This window comes from Phaseolus vulgaris, chromosome 3 (genome assembly GCF_000499845.2).
Source record: "Phaseolus vulgaris cultivar G19833 chromosome 3, P. vulgaris v2.0, whole genome shotgun sequence".
Lineage (NCBI taxonomy): Eukaryota > Viridiplantae > Streptophyta > Magnoliopsida > Fabales > Fabaceae > Phaseolus > Phaseolus vulgaris.
Window position 1 is genome coordinate 36,839,441 of NC_023757.2, and position 19,796 is coordinate 36,859,236.

A 19,796-nucleotide genomic window follows, 5' to 3' on the forward strand; every position below is an offset into this window, starting at 1 on the left:
CTTTTTTTCGAATGGAAATCACATGAGTAATATTTATTTTTCAATTGTGTAGATAAAAATTACATACTCCTCTTATTTATTTCCAAAATTACATAATATTAGTTTTTAATTTTACAATTAATATTTATATATAATTTATACTAAAGTACTAAATATTTAAAAAAATAATACACTAAATTATAAGAATCATATACATAAATGATGTAAAAGGTGTACAATTTTAATTTAATATAAAAACAAACACAACTTTCTTTAAAACTAAAAAACACTGATTAACTTTAATTAATGTTTTATGAGTCAAACACAAATTTTCTCTTAAATTGTATCAAACGATAACGACTTGACTCTTACATATTCAAATTTATATAAGGTATGTTTACAATAAAATCATGAAAGACTAACATGAAATAACTATATGGTAACATGAGTTACCTGTATAATTAATTTTTTTCCAAATCTGTGTATATCAATAATTTTTTCTAAAATTACATCGATTCGGTTAAAAAACTTCATTTACGAGCACTTATCTGATGCTGTTTAATTAATGGGTGCTGTTTATTAATATAATTTTATTAAGTTTAATATCATAATTAAAAAATGATATCATATTTTTTGCAGAGATTCGTGTATTACTTCATTCACAAGTACCAATATGATATGACTTGACAAGAGAAGAACTCAATCTCTATATCATTCATGAATCTCATAAAATAATGTCAACTTGCTTTTCAAAGATATTATTATCAATTGCCAACTTATTTTTAACTTGTTTTCAAAGATAGATATAAATAGACGACAACTAAAATAAAAATTAAATTTATTTAATGTAAACAACTAAAAATAAAAAAGAGATTTAGAGTAAATGAAAATGAATGAAAAACAACTTTATTTTTTTAAACGATTTTCATATTTTATATTTTATTTAATAACAGTGTTTAATATTATATTATTTACTTTATAAAATAATACCTGATGTTTATAGACATAAATTGTTCAACTTGAAACAAATTAAATAATTAAATTTGTCACATCATTATATGCAATTAAAAGTGGTTGATAAGTAAAAGATTATTAATTTTTTGGTGACAAAAATCAAATAATGAAATATATTCACTTTATAAAATATTTAGATAAAATTAAGTAATTTAAAATATAAGAGCTAAAATGACTGGAATGCTAATTTTGAAAGTCTAGCTGACACAACTAAGTTTATTATATTTTATTTTATTTATACAAATTCTTATTCTAAACGATAATTTGATTGGTTATAATGTACGAAATGTGTCATGATATTATAAATTCAAAATAAATTATACATAATTTTTTACCTGTTTATAAAATAAGAAATTAATAATTTATTTTTTAAATTATTTAATACAGGTAGAACTAAATAAATTATTTATACTTGGTAGAGTAAATAGTAATTTATTCTGGAAAAGGTTAATGGCATAGGAATCAATCTTTTCTACCACGGTTTTATGTTCAAGATATTGTAGAAATGAAGTGTGGGCTGTAGGTGTCTTTGAAGGGGGCAAATAGTATAATAGATCTGCCCCAGAGCGAAGATTCGCCGGCGACGATAAGGATGAAAAGCCTTCGCCGGAGCGGCAACAAGAAACACGGCGGAGTCATGCCGGCGAAACCAAAGCGATTCGAACGGCGATTGGTGAAGTTCGAGGAGCTGCCGGAGTACTTAAAGGATAGCGAGTTCATATTGGACTATTACCGCTCCGAGTGGCCCGTGAAGGAAGCCTTGTGGAGCATCCTCGCATGGCACAACGAAACCCTAAACATTTGGACGTACGTGACCGATTCAATTCCACCACTCTTTCCTTTTCGATTTTAGTGCGATTGTTCCACTTGCTTGATGCTTAATTGCTCGAGCTAGTCCACTGCAGGCACGTAGGAGGCTTTCTCATATTCGCTGTAATGGCGGCGATGAGCACCACCGCGGAGCTCTGGAATTGGCTCAGGTATGCTAAACGCAGGATCAGCCCGTCGTTTTGATGTTTATGTATCGTGTTGTTCGGTATGAGACTGAGTGTGAATGAATGAACTGATGTTGTGTGAATGTGAGATGGTACCGCCAGATTCTCCACGGCTCTCGGATCGTTGACGACAGCGGAAATTAATGGCTCTCACAGTGACGCATTCTTGGTAATGTTTAAAAAATTCATCTTAAATTTGTTCATATAATAATGTTAATAGTGACAGTGATTATTAATTTATGATGCATGTATTGCAAAATTAATTTAAGAAGGTATTTTGTTTGATAAAGTAATGATATAAATTAAATTAGTTAAAGGTGTATGGGGTAGGAAAACAAAATGGTAGAGATGAAATATTTTATTTTATGCATATAAATTGGGAAAGGACAAACATTATTATGTCTCATTGCACCATAAATGTAACAGATATTGTTTATTGAACAATTCTAGAAACAAAACTAAACTCATATGTAGTCACTCTTGTGCTTCTATTGTTATCTTTAGCTAGAAATTTGGAATTTTATTAGGTAAATTTATGTAATAAGAGTTTGTATGAAATATTTATAGTAATTAATTAAAGTAAAATTTTAATGTTAAGTAGAAACAATGCTAAAAGCACCTATTGTAGTTTTACCAATTCAAAATCTCCAAAATATTTTTCTATTAATCTTCCTATTTAAGGCAGATTAAGTTTTTTTTTTATCTTTAACATTAAATGCATTTACTTTATTTTTTTAAAGAAATTTAGAAGATTCAAAAAAGGACTGTACAATAACATTTAGGACAAATCTTATATATTATTTATTTATTTCCAATCAAATTTTAAGTTTCATCCTATTATACAATGTATTTAATAAAATTATTTAATTTACTGAGAATAATCAAAATTTGATTAGAAGCAACACCATCAATACCTCTCCAACTATATCAATTTTCTTCTAACATTAATTATAACTTCTTGACTTAATTATCTATCATTTAATTATCCATCAATACCTCTCCAACTATGATTTTGGTGTAATTCTTAATTTTGTGTGCCTTATATTTATTTTTATTTTGATCCAATTGAATCTTTTAAACCAAAAAATCATTTAAAATACTACCAGAAATAATTTAATCCATTGAAAAATAAAATAAAATAAAAGAAATAAAGATATGCAAAAATTTAGAATTATATCAAAATTGTGAATTTTTGAAATTTAAGAACTAAAATGGCAGAAAAAATTGGAGAACAACATAGGAATCAGTATTCAGTAATGAAAAAGAGGACCAATATTGCAATTTAGCTTCATTCATTTAGTAATGAGATTTTTTACATTATCTCTGGAAGTTTAAGCATAATTGTTTTTAATGGACATTCTCTTCTACTTTTATATGTTCATTACAATCTGTTATATTGCATTATAGAGGATAGTGTTATCTTACTCATCTTCTTGTAGAAAATGTTATAACATGTTTTCTAGATTTTACTTTGCTATAATTATCGTTATGGACAATGTGGGCCCTTAACATAATATAACTAAGAACTTATTAGCTATTGTACCTTTTGTTGGTCTGGTTTCTCTGTTATGTTTTGCAGGATTTGCATTTTAGACAGGTTATGGACTCATCCGTTCTTGGTGAGATGAGAGGATCTGGGCTGGAGACAGTTCCTCGATGGCCATGGTTCGTTTTCTTAGCTGGAGGAATGGGGTGCCTTGCTTGCAGTTCTCTTTCCCATCTTCTGGCCTGCCACTCAAAAGACTTTAACCTATTTTTCTGGCGTCTAGATTATGCTGGCATTTCTCTTATGATTGTCGGTTCCTTCTTTGCTCCTATTTACTATGTTTTCTTCTGCAATCCTTACGCAAGGCTATTTTATTTGGGGGCAATATCTCTACTGGGAGTCCTTGCCATCATTACCCTGCTTGCACCTTCACTTTCTACCCCTCGGTTCCGACCCCTCAGAGCCACCTTATTCCTCTCTATGGGCTTTTCAGGTGTAATTCCCGCGGCTCATGCTGTTGTCCTGCACTGGGGTCAGCCCCATATATTTGTTGCACTTGGATATGAGCTTGTTATGGCCATTCTATATGCCACTGGAGCTGGATTTTATGTTACTAGAATACCAGAACGATGGAAGCCAGGAGCATTTGATATAGCAGGTCACAGCCATCAAATTTTTCATGTTTTTGTTGTTCTTGGCGCACTGGCCCACAGTGTTGCCACACTAGTCATATTGGATTTCCGACTGGGGTCACCTACTTGTGCCTATTAGTCAATTAATAATATTGCCTCAAAACATTTATTATGTCAGTTTTCTGTTGCATGAACTGTCATACTATTGGAGTGAGAAATGACTGGGTAATAGAGAGTGACACTTCAACTTTTTCTTTTAACTCAGCAAAGTAGCAGTGATGTTGTGTTTTAGCAGTTCTGATTTTCTTACAACTTTTATTCATTGGAATAGTCATATAGAAAATGTAATCACAACTGCAAAGATAGTAATAAGTTAGTAATAAGGGCATTCTGAAGAATGTTGTATATTCAAGCACTCAATGTTTCAGTGTATTGTCTTGTTATGAATAATACTTCGTTGTAAGGAAGAAAGGTTGTCCAAAAATGCGCACAAAAAAAATCAATTAATTGTAATAAAAGATACAACTGTATATTATGGATACAAAACTGAAAAAAAAAACAGATAGAGGAAACTGTTAAGTTGTAACAGAGGATGATATGAAAGTTTCATTTAATATTCCCCCAAGCTTATTATATGAAGATTAAACATGCTAAGCTTAAATTGAGACTGGTTGAAAAGATCGAAAATGATAGTCTTGTTTAATATTTCCCTCAAGCTTGTTATATAAAGCTTAAACATGCTAATTGAGACTAGTTGAAAAGATGGAAAGTAAAAAACTTGGTCAAAATGTTTGCTAGTTGAGATGATGCTGAGACACATGAAATTTAGAAATTCCAATTCAACCTTATACCAAACAACATTATAATCTTACTACAAGTGTTAACACTCTAATGGAAGTCAAGATTATTACTAGCAATATTAAGAACAAAATTATTGTTCCAACATAACACAATAGGTTCAATAAAAAAAATTATGCATTATAATTCATAAGTATCTTAAGTCATTATAATTCATAAGTATCTTAAGTCATTGATTCATATTCTGTCTCTAAGGACGATATTGAGATAGTTTGTCTTCTAATTTTCATGAAATGATTGGAGATGCCATGAAAAAATAACAATTGATACACAATTTCTAGTATCAACACATTGACTCAAATGATTCACTACGAGGGAGTTATCATATTATGTTTATTATGAAGAATAAGGTAAAAGAGTTTTGTTGTCTAAATTCTTTATGTAGCTATTAATATATTGGTGTGGAGCATGATTTTAGAGCATGTTAACCAATATCATGAAGAAGATCTATTGATTTGATGTGACCACTTCTATTTCTTGATAATATGTCAAAATTTTCAAGTTTATAAATATTTAAAAACATTATTCACATTATGTTTATGATGATATTAGTCTCATCCAAATCATCTTTTACAATTATAAGATACCCGCGTGTACAAGAACAATAGTAAAATGATGAATGTAGGCTTAGTAAAGAAATAATAATAGGTCATTGATGGTATGTAGCCATATTGAAAAAGAAATAAGCTTAATTTTTCATTCAATTGCTTGTTGACTTGTTTCATACTATGCAGAGATCTTGAAGTTTGCAAATTGAACTTTCTTTAGAAATAGAAAACATTGGTTGAAATTTCATGTATGCTTTATCATGCAAGTAGTGTAAAAATTATATGTTTATATAAAATTGATATAAGTACCATCCTTTTGTAGCACGAATGAACAAGAATATTCTAAATGTGGTTATGTTGATTATAAGCTTAAAAGTTTTCAAATAATCAATACCTACAAATTGTGAAGTCTTTAGCAACCAAAGAGACTTTATACTTTTGGATGTAACCATCAATGAAATACTTTATTTCAAAGATTCATTTACAACTATTGGTTTTCTTTCCTCGAGGAAGATTAGGAAAAACCCAATTCTAAACAAGTGTTTTGATAACATCTCCTTGACAATTATCTTTAACAACATCTTCATAGTGTGAGGGTTTAGAACATAAGATAAAGTAGTAGAAAAATATTTATGTACATGAGATCATTTACTTAAAAAAGAAGAAGAAATGAGATTACTTAACAAATGATGGTGATGGTGAAACCGAAAAATAAATCACTATACAATGATAATATTATAATTAATAAGGTTTTCTCATTAGATTAGATTGTCTAAGAATAATATAAACTTATCCTTGTAAATTTATTTCTTTGTCAAAAGTTTATCTCAGGTTCAACAAGAGGAATATCAACATTAACAATTTTAGAATTAAAATTAGTCATTGTGAATCTTGGCATTGGGATATATGAAACATTTTCTATTCTCATTTGAAGTATGTTTCATTATAGGTAAAATCACTAAAATTGTGATTCATTTTATTGAAGAAAAAAAATATGCTCCTAAAAAACAACATTTTTGGATATAAAAATACATCTAAATTTTAAGTTGGTTAAAATGTATCCATTAGTAACACTTATTGGATATGAGATTTCATTTCTTTTTAATAAATTTAAATGCAAAATCGATCGAACTAAACATTTTTTAAGATAACAAAAATTAGATAACTTGTTATAAAGAATTTCAAGGAGAGGCTTACTATTAAAAAGAAAGTTTGTTATCTATTCATTAAGTGTACAATACAAATAACAACAAAGTTCCATAAACAATTTGGTAGATTAGATTGAAAAACAAGAACTTTAATAATTTTTTTGTTGAGGAGAAATATTCGATCCTTTTTATAGTATTCATTAAAGTTTTTTTTTTATATTGGTACTAGATTTAGATTTTAACTTCATATAACACATCTACAATGGCAAAAACAATATTTAAGATAAGGAGTAGAAGAATATTGCAAGTGTGTCCACAAAGTTTTATGTTTTATGTTGCTTAGGAGTAAAAGTGAAACTTTAAATTTTAAGTGCAAGTGAAATTCTCTTCACTATCATTATTGAACCTGCAAACATCAAAAAGACCCAATTAATAATTCATGTTTGCTTGTAAATAGAAAGAACACCATATTCCAAATAAAAGGAACACTATATTTTGTATAACAATTGTCAGATTGTTTGAAATCAAAATTTCTTCATCCAGAGTCTCAGCCCCTATATATCTTCTTCCTCTTCCTCCATTACAATGACTATTGTTTTCCTCTTTATTAGCAAGAATCATTGATTCCTCACTAGAAATGTAAATTTGTTATTGTTATTGGAGTAATAAAGAGAAAAACCTATTGATACTAGTCAAAATATCTATATAACATTTGATCATACCCTATCACACTGTTCCTTTAAATCTTTTTAAAAAAAATATAAAAAATCACTTTCTCTACATGATTTTACAATATAATGTTCTTGTTTGTTGGTATACATTTCTTCTTGTATATTTGCAATGCAAAAATCATCCAAACATTCTCGTGGTAATATTTTTTTGAAATCTTGAGATGTTTTTGTTGTTTTCATCGACACAATGCTTTAAAGAATATAAGAATTAATAGAGTGTTGCAACCAAGGAACATGGCATGTTCCAAACCATTAATTATTAACTACATGTTTAGGTAAAATACCAACAATAAGAAACTTTTGCTTTTGTACTTAAGAGTCATCATTATGCTTTTGGAACAAGAATGATAGTTAGTATACTTTCAAAATATAAAAAATTAGAGATATGCTAGAATTTTACGACGTAATTAATATGATTTTTTCAAAAACATTAAAAATTAAATAGATATTGTTTTTATTATAAACTTCTGAAATTTCTTAATAACATGTAAGATTGATAATTCATATATACAAATTTTAGCTTTTAGAAAAAAATTATTTTATTTTTATTGATTATATATAAATAAATATTTTAATATTGTATATTTTAAACCAACCTTAGAATCAATCATTGCATTGCATTTAAGAGATATTGTCTCTTTTAAAATTCATAACTCTATTTTATCTTTAATGTATTTTAAAATTCATAACTCTATTTTATTTAAGAAATATTTTCTGTTTTAAAATTCAGAACTATATTTTATCTTTAAAAATATTTCGATGAATTAAAAGAAAAAAAAATTATATAAACAAACATTAACTTTTAAATATTTAGCATAAACAAGACCCCAATCAAGAATTAAGTGGAGAAAAGTTGTCTTTGAAACTCTTGTATATCAGAACAAAAATTTATCTTTCTAATCAATTTTCCATTTTCTTTCTTGAAAAACAAAGATACATCTTTGAAACCTCGTTTCATTACTACAGACGATGTCAATTGTAGTTATCTAGGTCCTATAGTCCAATAGTAAATCTAACTTTAAAGAGATTTTGAAAAATTTCTTTAAATCTATGAACTGGTATAGCAACTCCCCAGTGATTATTCAAGAAGCATTTCTTATGATTTTCTATTGATCATCCAAGTAACATTCTTTCAAACGTTTAGCATTTTTGGATCCTGTTGGTTCACCTTCCAACTCAGTTGGCTTAGAAGGATCTTACTCATATCCTAATTATGATCTGAGATTTAGATGAACTATCGTAGCCTATCGATTCAGTGTTTACAAGATTTTCAACCAAACTCACCACTTCATTCAGTTGAAAAATTCAAGAATTTGAGTCTGTGGGCAGAAAAAAAACTAGAAAAATACACAAGGGAACAACCAGAAAAGCTGCAACTTTAAGCAATTCTTCACTCTGTGGTGTTATTACTCCGATTCTGGACCAATCACCGCTGTACCTGAAACAACATTTGTGCATTAGCATGAATCAGAAGACTCAACCAGACAGAAAGAAAGCATACTAACTGACTTACCCGGCATCAATGAACCCTAATCCAAACATCCCAATGGCACCCCGAGAGATAATTGACTTAGAAATCCTCAGAGGAAAAAAGGGTCGCTGTTGGGGCTTACCATTCTCCTCAAAATCCTTCCTTTTTGCCAACGTTGTTCCAAATTTCCTCACAGGAACACAGTAATTGAGACACAAAACACCACACCTCGTACCAGTGACTACCATTTCCTCTTATCCACAGGCTTTCACAGTAACCAAAACATGTTAGTTTAAGTCACACAAACACAAAAGGTAGTTTCGTAATTTCCAACACGAGTCTCACTGAAAACAATTTTCACTTAATAAGTAGTTTTCTTTTGGTGATAATTATGGTTTTTTTTACGTGATGGAGTTATTTTTTTTGTTTTTATTAAAATGGGATTCGTTTTAAAAAAATTACAAACAAGTCGTGCTAATTTTAATTTTTTTTTTATAAAGTTTTCGTGTTAGGCATCACTATGCAACTTCTCAGTTAAGCTGACACCTCAAGTAACAACAATCATCTGCCATCACATGAAAAAATATTATTAAAAAAAAGAAAAAAGAAAGAAAATACAAAAATATGGGGGGATTAGACCAAAACCCATATGTTAACACAAACGATACATAGGTATATTATACCTATTCATAAAGAATTCTAAGAACAGACTAGCTGGGAGTCTATTATACCAATGAAAAGATTCTCTATGAATAAATCCTAAATTAGCCAACTTATCAGCACACGCATTCCCTTCACGAAAAATATGAGTTACCCTAAACCTGATTGTCCCACAAAAATTAAGACAAGTATTCCATCGATTCTAAAGCATCCACGGAACATTAGTCCTAGCAGTAAACGCAGCACAAACCAAGGCAGAATCACATTCAAGCCAGACATTAGTAAGTCCCATTTTTTGAGTTTCCTCCATAGCATGTATAACTCTATAAAACTCAGCAACCAAAGCAGTTTGAACTTTAAGAAACGCTGAAAAAGCACCAATAAATTCTCCCATACTCCCACGAAAAATACCTCCACAAGTAGCAAGACCAGGATACCCCCTAGCAGCCCCATCAGTATTAATTTTGACCCAGCCTGGTGAAGGAAATTCCCATCTAATAGGAAGAGGACGAAGAACTTTACCACTACGAGTCTTAATACCGAAAAACTTAATCACGTTGAAGTCCAACATATCATTCTTCATTGAAGCTTTAGACGAATTTCCCACTAGACAAGTTAAATCTTTAATTATCGAAATAGCCTTAGAAACCCCAATCTTATCCTGAAATCTAGCATAATTTCTCATACGCCATATCATCCATATAGAAAAGGTTATCACCGCAAGCTTAATCAATTTAACCAAAGGACTACCATCACTCTTAATAAAAGAAAGTATATCATCCTTATTAGAGAAATGAGAAGTAAGAAAAATTTGTCGTACCCAACTCCAAATATGCAATGCGTTAGAACATTCAAAAAATAGATGTTGAATAGATTCCTCTTGCTTTTCACAAAGCGAACACATAGAACATATATGCAAACCCTTATTCTGAATATGTTGATCTGTAGGAAGTCGCCCATGAAAATTTTTCCAGAGTACTAGAGTTTTGGAAGGCGGAATAGATGCAGACCAAATGAATTTACCCCAACCACCTGGAACTCCTGATTCCAAGAAAAAAGTCCTAGCCGATTTAAGAGTGAAACGACCAGACTCATTTAGAATCCAATTAGGAATATCCTGTTCCTCTCTAATCATGATATGATTAAAAAAAAGAGGCATTTGCTGTAAAGAGAAGGGAATATTCCAATCGCAACCTGTCCAAAATTGAGAGACTGTATCCGGAATGCTAACACCACCAGATAACCCTGCAATATTTGCTAAAGAAGTAGTAGAGCACCATTTATCATTCCAGAAATTAATAAAAGAACCTGTACCGACAGTCCAATAAGTATAGTCAAGTATGGTAGAATAAAATTGCTTAATTCCAGGCCAAAGAGAGGAAGATTTATAAACCGTTCAAAATTCATATTTTGATTTAAGAACCCTGGCTTTCAAGAGTAAAGACCAAGGTTTGTCGCTATAAGCAAAGTTCCAAGCAAGCTTAAGAAGATATGCATTATTTTCATGATGAAGATTAATGATATTCAAGCCTCCATCCTCAAGAGGTGAACAAATTTTCCCCCAATTAACGGTAGCAATACCTTTTTTCATAATATCACCAGTCCAAATAAAATTCCGACACCACTACTCAACTTGCTTAATAAGTGAAACAGGCCACTTATACATATTAAAACTATAAGCTAGAGATCCAGTAATCACTGTATTGACCAGCTGAATTCGACCCATCATGCTAAGAGATTTACCTTTCCAAGATGCGAGCTTCAATTTAACTTTATCAGCCAAAGGTTGAAGAAACCGACACTTTGGAGCACCAACAAAGATAGGCACTACTAAATAATGGAAAGGTAAACAACCATGACTATAGGAAAGAATATTTTGAATTTTGGTGACAAATCTTGGAGAATTATCCATGGTGAAGAAACTACTTTTAATTTGGAATGAAGAAACTACTTTTAATCTCTACAACGTCGCAATGAAGGTCTCTTCATTTTTTTTGGAATGTAAGAGGATTGGAAAACCACAAAACTGTGGAGATGTTGCTTAGTTTACTTAACCTACATAAACCTCTCCTGGTTTTTCTTGCTGAACCCATGATGTCGTACACTAATGCTTTCGACGTCCTTTTCAAATCTGTTAATATGCATTTGGTGACTACGACTTTATATACACAAATCGTTTTAATTTGACACGACTCTTCCATGTCATATTAACGTCGTGTAAAATTGACACGATTTCTGTCCTGTCATACCGAAATCGTGTCAACTTGGCACGACTTTTGTCACGTCATAATTTTTTTAAAAATTTTATTGTTTATATATTTGGTAGTAAGTTATGTAATGTTAAAAATTAATTTGATACATAATTTTCTAAGAGTGTTAGTTTTAAGGAACAAAAAATTGGATATATAATTATTTTTAAATTATTTAATTATTTCAAAATAATTACAAATTATTTATATTATTTGACTTATTTAAAATTTATATAATTATTTTTAAATTATTTAATTATTTCAAAATAATTACAATACTTATACCTTTTTATATTTTAATATAAATGACATTAAAAAAAATAAACAAGTTTAAAAAATGGATTATTTGAATTGTGATAAAAAAAATTATTACTTCAGACAAAAAAAATTAATAATTGTGATACACAATTATCCAATTTTTTGTTCCTTAAAACTAACCCTTTTAGAAAATCTAACCCTTTTAGAAAATTATGTATCAAATTAATTTTTAACATTACATAACTTACTACCCAATATATAAACAATAAAAAAAATTATGGCGTGGCAGAAGTCGTGCCAAATTGGCACGACTTCAGTATGACAGGACAAAAGTCGTGCCAAGTTGCCACGACTTCATTATGACATGACAGAGTCGTGTCAAATTGAGAGGATTTGTGCATATAAAGTCGTGCCAATTTGACACGACTTACCTAAACTAGTAATTTTTTTTAAACGGATCCCATTTTAGTAAAAACCAAAAAAAAAAAGTCAAAAATCGATAATTATATGTATTTTTTTCTCATTTTATAAAAAATATCCTATTTAATTTTATAATATTAATTAATTATTAATATTTTTGTATCCTTCACCATTTATTATAGTTCAGAAGATGGACAAGAAAGATAAATAGGAGACAAACTGATTAATACAGAAACCCTTCACTAAAGTTAGTAGAAGAGAAACTTGTCTTAATTACTTGTCCATCTATGACCATGTAATTTTTTTCAATGTAGTTATCTATCATAATTCTTTTATCATATTTTTAAATTCATATAATTAAAAGTCATAAAACTATGAGAAAATGAAAATTGTAAAATAAGTTCCGGGTTATTTTATTTTATATTTGAAAAAATTATATTTTAATTGTTATTTTACAATATTACAAAATATTAAATATAAAAGATAAAATATATTAAAAATTACATAGTAGATTTTATAAAAAAAGTATAAAATGTTGATTATATTTGTTAATTTTTGTGTAAAATATTCACTTGTAGAAGAAAACTAAACACTGGGTTTGGGTTTTGACCGGGTTGATACAGTTGCAGAGAAACCCTGGCAATGGCAGCTACGGCAATACACAGGTTCCCCCAATACCAATACGTAGACGCAGTCCGTTGGCTTCCTCAACTATCTCCATTGGATCGATTCGCGGTTCTAGCTCTATTTGACTTTGATTCCGATGTTTCCTCCATCCAAATCCACTCTCTCACCCCAAACCCCTTCTCCTTCCAACCCCAATTCTCATGGTCCTTGCCTTCCCGCATTTCCTCTCTCAAGACCTCGCTCTTCCTTCGGAAACCCCTCATCGTGGCTTCCACCGCCGCCGGCTCTCTCCACTTCCTCTTCGCCGATCCCTCTGACGACTCGCTCAACTCTGAGATATCGCTTCCCGAGGGCGCGCTGCATTCTGTTCCCGCTTCTTCCGTCGACCTAATGGATGGTGGCGTCGAGTGCGTCACCGCCGGGGAGGATGGGAAGGTCAACTTGGTTGGTGTTGGGGATTCGAATTTGAGTTACCGGAGGTTGTATGATAGCGGTGGTTTGGTGTCGTACACTGCGGCGAGGTGGGCCTCGACTGTGGAGTTTGCTACCGGTGGTTACGGGTTCAGCCTTCAGTGGTGGGACCAACGGAAACCGGGAGGACCTGTTTCTAATTTTAAGGGCAACTGGTAAGAGAAAAATGTTACCGAAGTGGAAGCGCATTTATTTCACCAGTGATTTGAGCATGGATGCCGTGGCTCTCTTGAACATTTTCTGAATTCCAATGATTACTAGTTCAGCATAGGCTAAACGTGTGTGTGATGATATACATATAGAAGTTTATTACTTTGTGTTAGAAATCTGCCTGATGGTTGTTGTGTAATTATGTTTGCAGGGATAAAAAAATGAGTTCAGGGATTGTGCACTCCATTGACATTCATCCATCACGGAAGCACACCTGTCTGGTGAGATGCTTGTATTCCACTTGTTATTTTGTGGATTTGATTATAAGATAACAAATACATGCCTCGTCAATGTTCATGCAAAGAGCTGGGGGATAGTTTTGGTTTTTAGATATAGTTTTTTCTCATTTGATGGCTGATGCTGTTGTTTCTTTATGCTCAGCAGTATACTTCTAGTTGAATGAATACAAGTATTATCCTGCTAAAGTTATGAATGTTGCATAATGCCAGGACAACTAAAATGCACTTCTATGATGTCTTGTTTGTTATTGTGCTTTATCTGCGATCTAACAAAATTTAAGGGTGGTTTAATGACATTATGGGAGCTGTTATCTGTCTTTCACTTCTGTTTTTTTTTTTTTTTTGATCAGCAGTCTTTCACTTCTGTATTAACAACTGCTCTGACATAAATGAATAAAAGAATGAATGATAGTTGATTTTTTTTGTATAAGATTTTAATAAATCAAACTGGCGGTTTGGAGCCTTAGAGGTGCTTAGTGCTTTTTCTTGTATGCCGCTGACATTTCTGGGATTATAATATATTCTCAGGCTGGTGGCTCCTTGGGTACTGTTTTTGCTTGGGATCTTAGGTGGCAGCAACAGCCAATTATGCTTTCTGGTGCAGGGGCTGGGACTGGGGTTGGCAACTCTATGGTCCAGTCAATATCTGAAAGTGAGGTTTGGGAGGTTCAGTATGACCGTTGCATAAAATCAAACACTTCATCAACCCGGATCTTACCTTCCATGATCTGCTCAGAGGATGGAATTCTCGCTGTGATTGAGCAAGGTATACATGTTCATTGCAATTTGCAGCATGTTAAAGTGCAATTTACGGTCTGTTTACAAGTCAGTGGAACCAGAAAATTTAGGAACAATTTATTTTTTTCTTAATGTTCTGTTTTCATTGCTTATATTTTGCTTTTAATTACAAAAATATCACCTTATTTTCGTTTTGTTTTCAGTTTTCTAATATTTGTACAGGAAACAGTAAAAATGAAGTGGCAATTTTGTAATTTGAACTAAGCTAACATTTGGTGCTTCTGTGATGTCTGATTGTATAGGCGAGGAACCTGTTGAGCTTCTAGCTGAAGCTTGTGCAATCAACAGCTTTGATATTGATCGACATAATCCATCTGTAAGTCGCTGACAGCTAATATTCTTTGCATTACTATTATGACGGAATTATTTTGTTATTTCTTTTAGCTCTTAATTTTTCGTTTCTTACAAATAGATCAGGTGTGCTTGTTTCTTCATTGTCACACCTATCCTTGGTTGCTAGGAAAGTGTGAAACCAAATCCTTGGATTGGCATCCAAGGATTTTTGAAATGGAGAAACAAACACATTGTAAATGGTTTTTGTTAAAATTAATAAAATAGAAATGTTAGAAAGAGAAAGTGAGTAAAAGATGTAAGTGGGAACTTCCTTTCTGATGGTATACGACTACTATGCAGGATGTGATATGTAGTTTAGAATGGGAAGCAGTGGCCATATTGACAAGGCAATAACATTCAGAGTTTCTACCATTTGGTGGCTTGAATTTCAAAAAGGATAAGTTTGCAACTGATACGAGGAGTGGAGCTTTTAACGGACTATTTGTGCTTTTTATGTATTCCAATGTTCTATTCCTTCTGTAAAGCCATTTGCACGCAAATGGATTTTGGGATTGTACAATATGTAGCATTCGTAAAAGTGACTCATAGAAGCAATTCCTACTGTCACCAGAATTATCTAGAATGCATTCCGTTGCTGCTAATGATGGTGGGATATTTATCCTGGATGTCACTGCTTTAACCTGATCACATAAAACAAGAGTTGAAACTGCAATTCCATAGTCAGTGCTCTTTAGAGAGTGTCCTTAAGTTGAGCAAAAGCTGAATTTATTTTATGCATGATATTCCTTTATGGACTTGCCCTGTCAGGTCAATTACCATCATAAATAATTGAAGAGCAAGGTATCCGAGTTTTGGATTTTTATTTATTTGTTCGTTTGAAATGAGATGTTTCCAAGAAATGCGCAGGTGAACACGAGGATTTTTTTTTTTAATTTATGTTTGGAAGAAAGAATGAAAACGCACAGAATTGAATTACATATTTTCATTTTTTGATCTTGTGAATTCTTCTCCAAGAAATTGATGTGAAGCCCACCCATTTTCTGCACCATCTCTTCCTTTTTACTCCATATTATCTGCAACAAACAAACCAATAAAGTAAGGAAGATAAATTCGTGATAGCAGTAACATGTTACATGTATTTGTTGAATTCTAAATAAATGAAAGTGATAGTATTGTTGTATAGCTTGAATGCCCTGAATTATTTAGCTCTTCCCTTTTAAACTGGAAGTGAGATTGTGATTATATGTATTATATTTTTATTGAATTTTATGTGATAAGAATACTGATTATACAAGGTTAGTCTTGTTTTTTTTTAAGTTTTATCTATGAATTATGAAATATATTTTTAATTTATTTTTTTGTACCGTGTTTTTTTATAATTTTCAAATTCTAAAAATATATTAAATTTTTAACCAATCACTCCTAATTACGCAACAACTACTTATTCAACTCAACTGAGAGCAAGATATAACAAACTCAACTTATTCGAACTTTTTTTCACTATATTAAAATTAGTGGTATTTTAATTTTAATTTTTTTAGTTTCAGACTTCACTACAATTTGTTAATTTTATTTTTAAATTACTCATCTAATTTGATTTTCTTAAAGTAACTTAACTTTAATTAATTTTGGCTAAGTCCTGTTTGATTTGGGAGGGAATAAGAAGAGGAGGGGAAAACAGAGGAAGAGGAAAGAATGTTAATTAAAAATTGGGGTTTGATTTTAGCGGCAAAATCAAAATAGGCGCGTCCAGTGTTGTATCTCTCTGAAGGGAATCCAAAGAGTGTGGATTGGAAGAGCAAAAGCCGAAATGGAAAACGCCACTGTAGATCTTAAGCCACACGGAGAAGATCTGAGCGGCCGCGTTCATCAACTCCCCTGCTGCGTCAAGCACGACGGTCCCGCCTCCGTTTCACACTACTTCAAACCCAAACACAACGGCGTCTCTGACGAAGGTTTGCCATTACAAGAAGCGCATTTCAGAGGAAGGTTACTCCAGGGAACCACTCTCCAACTTCCTCAGGGTTACTCTGGTATCTCTCTCATATTTATTTGTTAAATTTAACCGTTTTTTGTTGTTGACAAAAAATGATGCAAATGAATGAATGTTTTCTGCTCCTGTGTGTGGCTCTGTAGGTTTTGTTTTGGCTAAGAAAACTTCGCCTGCATCCTCTAAACAAAACTCGAACTCTTGGGACACCAAAGCAACTTTTCAGGACATAACCTATTGGAACCATGACTACGTTCCTTCCCATAACGATGAAATGTTCCGAGCTTTTCATTGGCTTACTGTTGCAAAAGCTGTAAGTCGTTTCTGAATCACTATGGGAGTGCGGTAGTTTGATTTAGTTATTGGACATTTTGGTTAGATCAAAACTCAGTATTTACTACTTGTACAATGATGAATTTTTCAGTGTTATTTTTCTTCATTATGCATTGGAACATTTGGGGTGCGTGTATTTGCTTGCCATATATGTGGGAAATTGCTTCTTGATTATATCTTGTGAGGTCTGCTGCAAAAAAGTGTAGTTATCATTCAAAATTTTGTCTCCAATCATACAATGTTAATCTAGAAATTAGTTACGAGTGTTAGCCTAAATCTTGTTGAGTTGTGACTTGTGTAGACGTTAAGGGGATTTTGCTTCTTGGATGTCATTTGTGGAGGCTGGTAGCTTGGACTTGGAACGTCTCCACCTGATTATCTAAAGGAATTGTCCAGACACACATATTGCTCTCTTAATTTCCGATTCCAGAACTTTGTCCTCTCTGTTTAGAAACTTAAATTGTTTGCATGCTAGGACTTAGGAGGCAGAGAACAAGGTAACCCATGTATTAGCGGCTTAGTCTCTTAGGCATGGAAGTTCTTGTTGGGTAGAGGATGCACCACCAGAAGCTAAAATTATGGCCCTTCTTCATGCACTGTCTTTTGAATTTCAGCAAATTCATTCAAAATTTAAAGTAAATAAAATGTTGATGGGAACGAAGAGACTTGTACTTAAATGATTCTGTTTTGTTGTTTGTCAATTATTGTGTGTATCCCATTCATTGCATCTAATAGTAGCATATGACAAATAAATTCATTCAAAAGATATTATAAATAGAAAAATTAGTGTTAACTGCCAAGGTTTTTAAGTTTACCTTATCCTTACTATATATTTGCTTGTGGTGCAGCTTCATGATCCTGTGACACCTGAGGATTTATCTTCGTCATCTTTTGCACTCTAGAGATGGACTACACTGCTTATGAGATGCTGTATCTGTTTAATTTACTCAATTTAGAGCTGTAATATTTGTTTTTTAGTTTTTCATTTTCATTGTCTCCAATTATTCAAATCTACTGTAGTGCTTCCCCTTTGACAGAAAACTATCCATTTTTCTCTATGTTAATACTATTTGTCTTCATTTACGAAAGCATGCTGTCTGCAAATGCCCGTCATGTCTAGTCTCTTTCTAGAAGGAGGCAACCTGTAGTATCCACATCCATTGGAGTTCAATATTTGGATGCAGAAAAGCGAACAGGAGTTTGAAGACTCAGGTGATGTAGCTTGTGAATGATTCTATGAATGAAAAGTATTGTGTCTCGGAAGTCTGCCCCGTTACATTTTCTATTCCGTACCTTCCACTATTGTGAACTCGTATTAACTTCATTTTTTACTTGGAAATAACATATTAACTATGTTATACCAACTTATGTTTTTGTGCTGGGGAGGGAAGAGTTCTGACAGCATGCGAAAAGGCTGGAACTTCAAATTTAAAAATTATAATTTTCTTTTAAACTCAGACATCATTGTGAACTATGACCAGAATTATAATTTGTTTACAATTCCTTAGCTTTTAGACAACTTTTCTCTTTGCCGGGACTGATGCCTATAAAGATGACAGAATGGAGCTGGTTGAGAGTTTCCATCGGGAAAAAAGTGTTCCTAATAATGATATTTGTCCAGTATAATTAGTCATATTTTCATGCTTTTGTAGAGTAACGTTATAATACCCAATGCAATATCGTACTCCATGGGGGTTTTGTTAGTTTTGCACGTACTACCATTCATTCCTCTTGAAATTCCATGCATAAATGTAAAATCTTGTAACCATTCCTTGTCATTTGAAGCCCCTGGACGATTGGGTGTGAGGGGAATGTTTGCATTTTGTTAAGCTAAGCGATATGCCTGTCAGATTTTGTTCCTTATCCGACCTTTATCTTGTTTTTCTCCCTCAGCATCTTTTAATTACTTTTGTTGGATTGAGGAGAAAATTTAAGTGAGAGAATTTGAAGTGATTGAAAGGAAAATTTTGGATTGAGAAATATTAGTCTACATTTATGAAGAAAGTTTATCGAAGTTTTTGAGTGATGTGTTGGTGGTATGAAAGTTTATGAATGACTTAAATTTAAAATAATTATAAACAATTTAAAATTAAAATATATATATATATTAATTATTAAATTTTAAATTATTTTTACTATTATAATTATTCATTTTATTATAATATAAAAATATATATTAAGTATTATACTTATATTTATATAATATATAAATTTTATATATAATCAATTTATATATAATTAATTTAAAAAAAAACAACTTTCTTCACAAATATCTTCACAGAAATTTGAAAGAATAAAAATTATCGTTTTTGAAATTTTATAAATATTTTTCTTATTTTTTTCAACTTTCCCTTCAATTCAATACTCTAGTTCACTCCTTTCTTT

General features: G+C 31.5%; 4 protein-coding genes across 4 annotated transcripts; 3 read left to right on the plus strand and 1 right to left on the minus strand.

The window, feature by feature from the left end:
* Nucleotides 1-1,447: 1,447 nt before the first annotated feature.
* LOC137807411 (heptahelical transmembrane protein 2-like) lies at nucleotides 1,448-4,366 on the plus strand. The gene is made up of 4 exons (XM_068608046.1): nucleotides 1,448-1,800; nucleotides 1,899-1,973; nucleotides 2,091-2,157; nucleotides 3,568-4,366. The coding sequence occupies exons 1-4, from the start codon at nucleotides 1,586-1,588 to the stop codon at nucleotides 4,243-4,245; spliced, it is 1,035 nt and encodes a 344-aa protein (XP_068464147.1). The 5' UTR covers nucleotides 1,448-1,585; the 3' UTR covers nucleotides 4,246-4,366.
* A 4,103-nt stretch (nucleotides 4,367-8,469) lies between these two features.
* LOC137807412 (uncharacterized) lies at nucleotides 8,470-9,162 on the minus strand. The gene is made up of 2 exons (XM_068608047.1): nucleotides 8,905-9,162; nucleotides 8,470-8,829 (listed from the first exon to the last, which is right to left on the minus strand). The coding sequence occupies exons 1-2, from the start codon at nucleotides 9,108-9,110 to the stop codon at nucleotides 8,697-8,699; spliced, it is 339 nt and encodes a 112-aa protein (XP_068464148.1). The 5' UTR covers nucleotides 9,111-9,162; the 3' UTR covers nucleotides 8,470-8,696.
* Nucleotides 9,163-12,996: 3,834 nt separating this feature from the next.
* LOC137807414 (nuclear pore complex protein NUP43) lies at nucleotides 12,997-15,729 on the plus strand. Its single transcript, XM_068608049.1, has 5 exons — nucleotides 12,997-13,702; nucleotides 13,909-13,978; nucleotides 14,525-14,762; nucleotides 15,037-15,110; nucleotides 15,428-15,729. Exons 1-5 carry the CDS (start codon nucleotides 13,092-13,094, stop codon nucleotides 15,479-15,481), a joined length of 1,047 nt encoding a protein of 348 aa, XP_068464150.1. The 5' UTR covers nucleotides 12,997-13,091; the 3' UTR covers nucleotides 15,482-15,729.
* Nucleotides 15,730-16,781: 1,052 nt separating this feature from the next.
* LOC137807413 (uncharacterized) lies at nucleotides 16,782-18,674 on the plus strand. The gene is made up of 3 exons (XM_068608048.1): nucleotides 16,782-17,121; nucleotides 17,225-17,391; nucleotides 18,260-18,674. Exons 1-3 carry the CDS (start codon nucleotides 16,899-16,901, stop codon nucleotides 18,311-18,313), a joined length of 444 nt encoding a protein of 147 aa, XP_068464149.1. The 5' UTR covers nucleotides 16,782-16,898; the 3' UTR covers nucleotides 18,314-18,674.
* The last annotated feature ends 1,122 nt before the right edge of the window (nucleotides 18,675-19,796 follow it).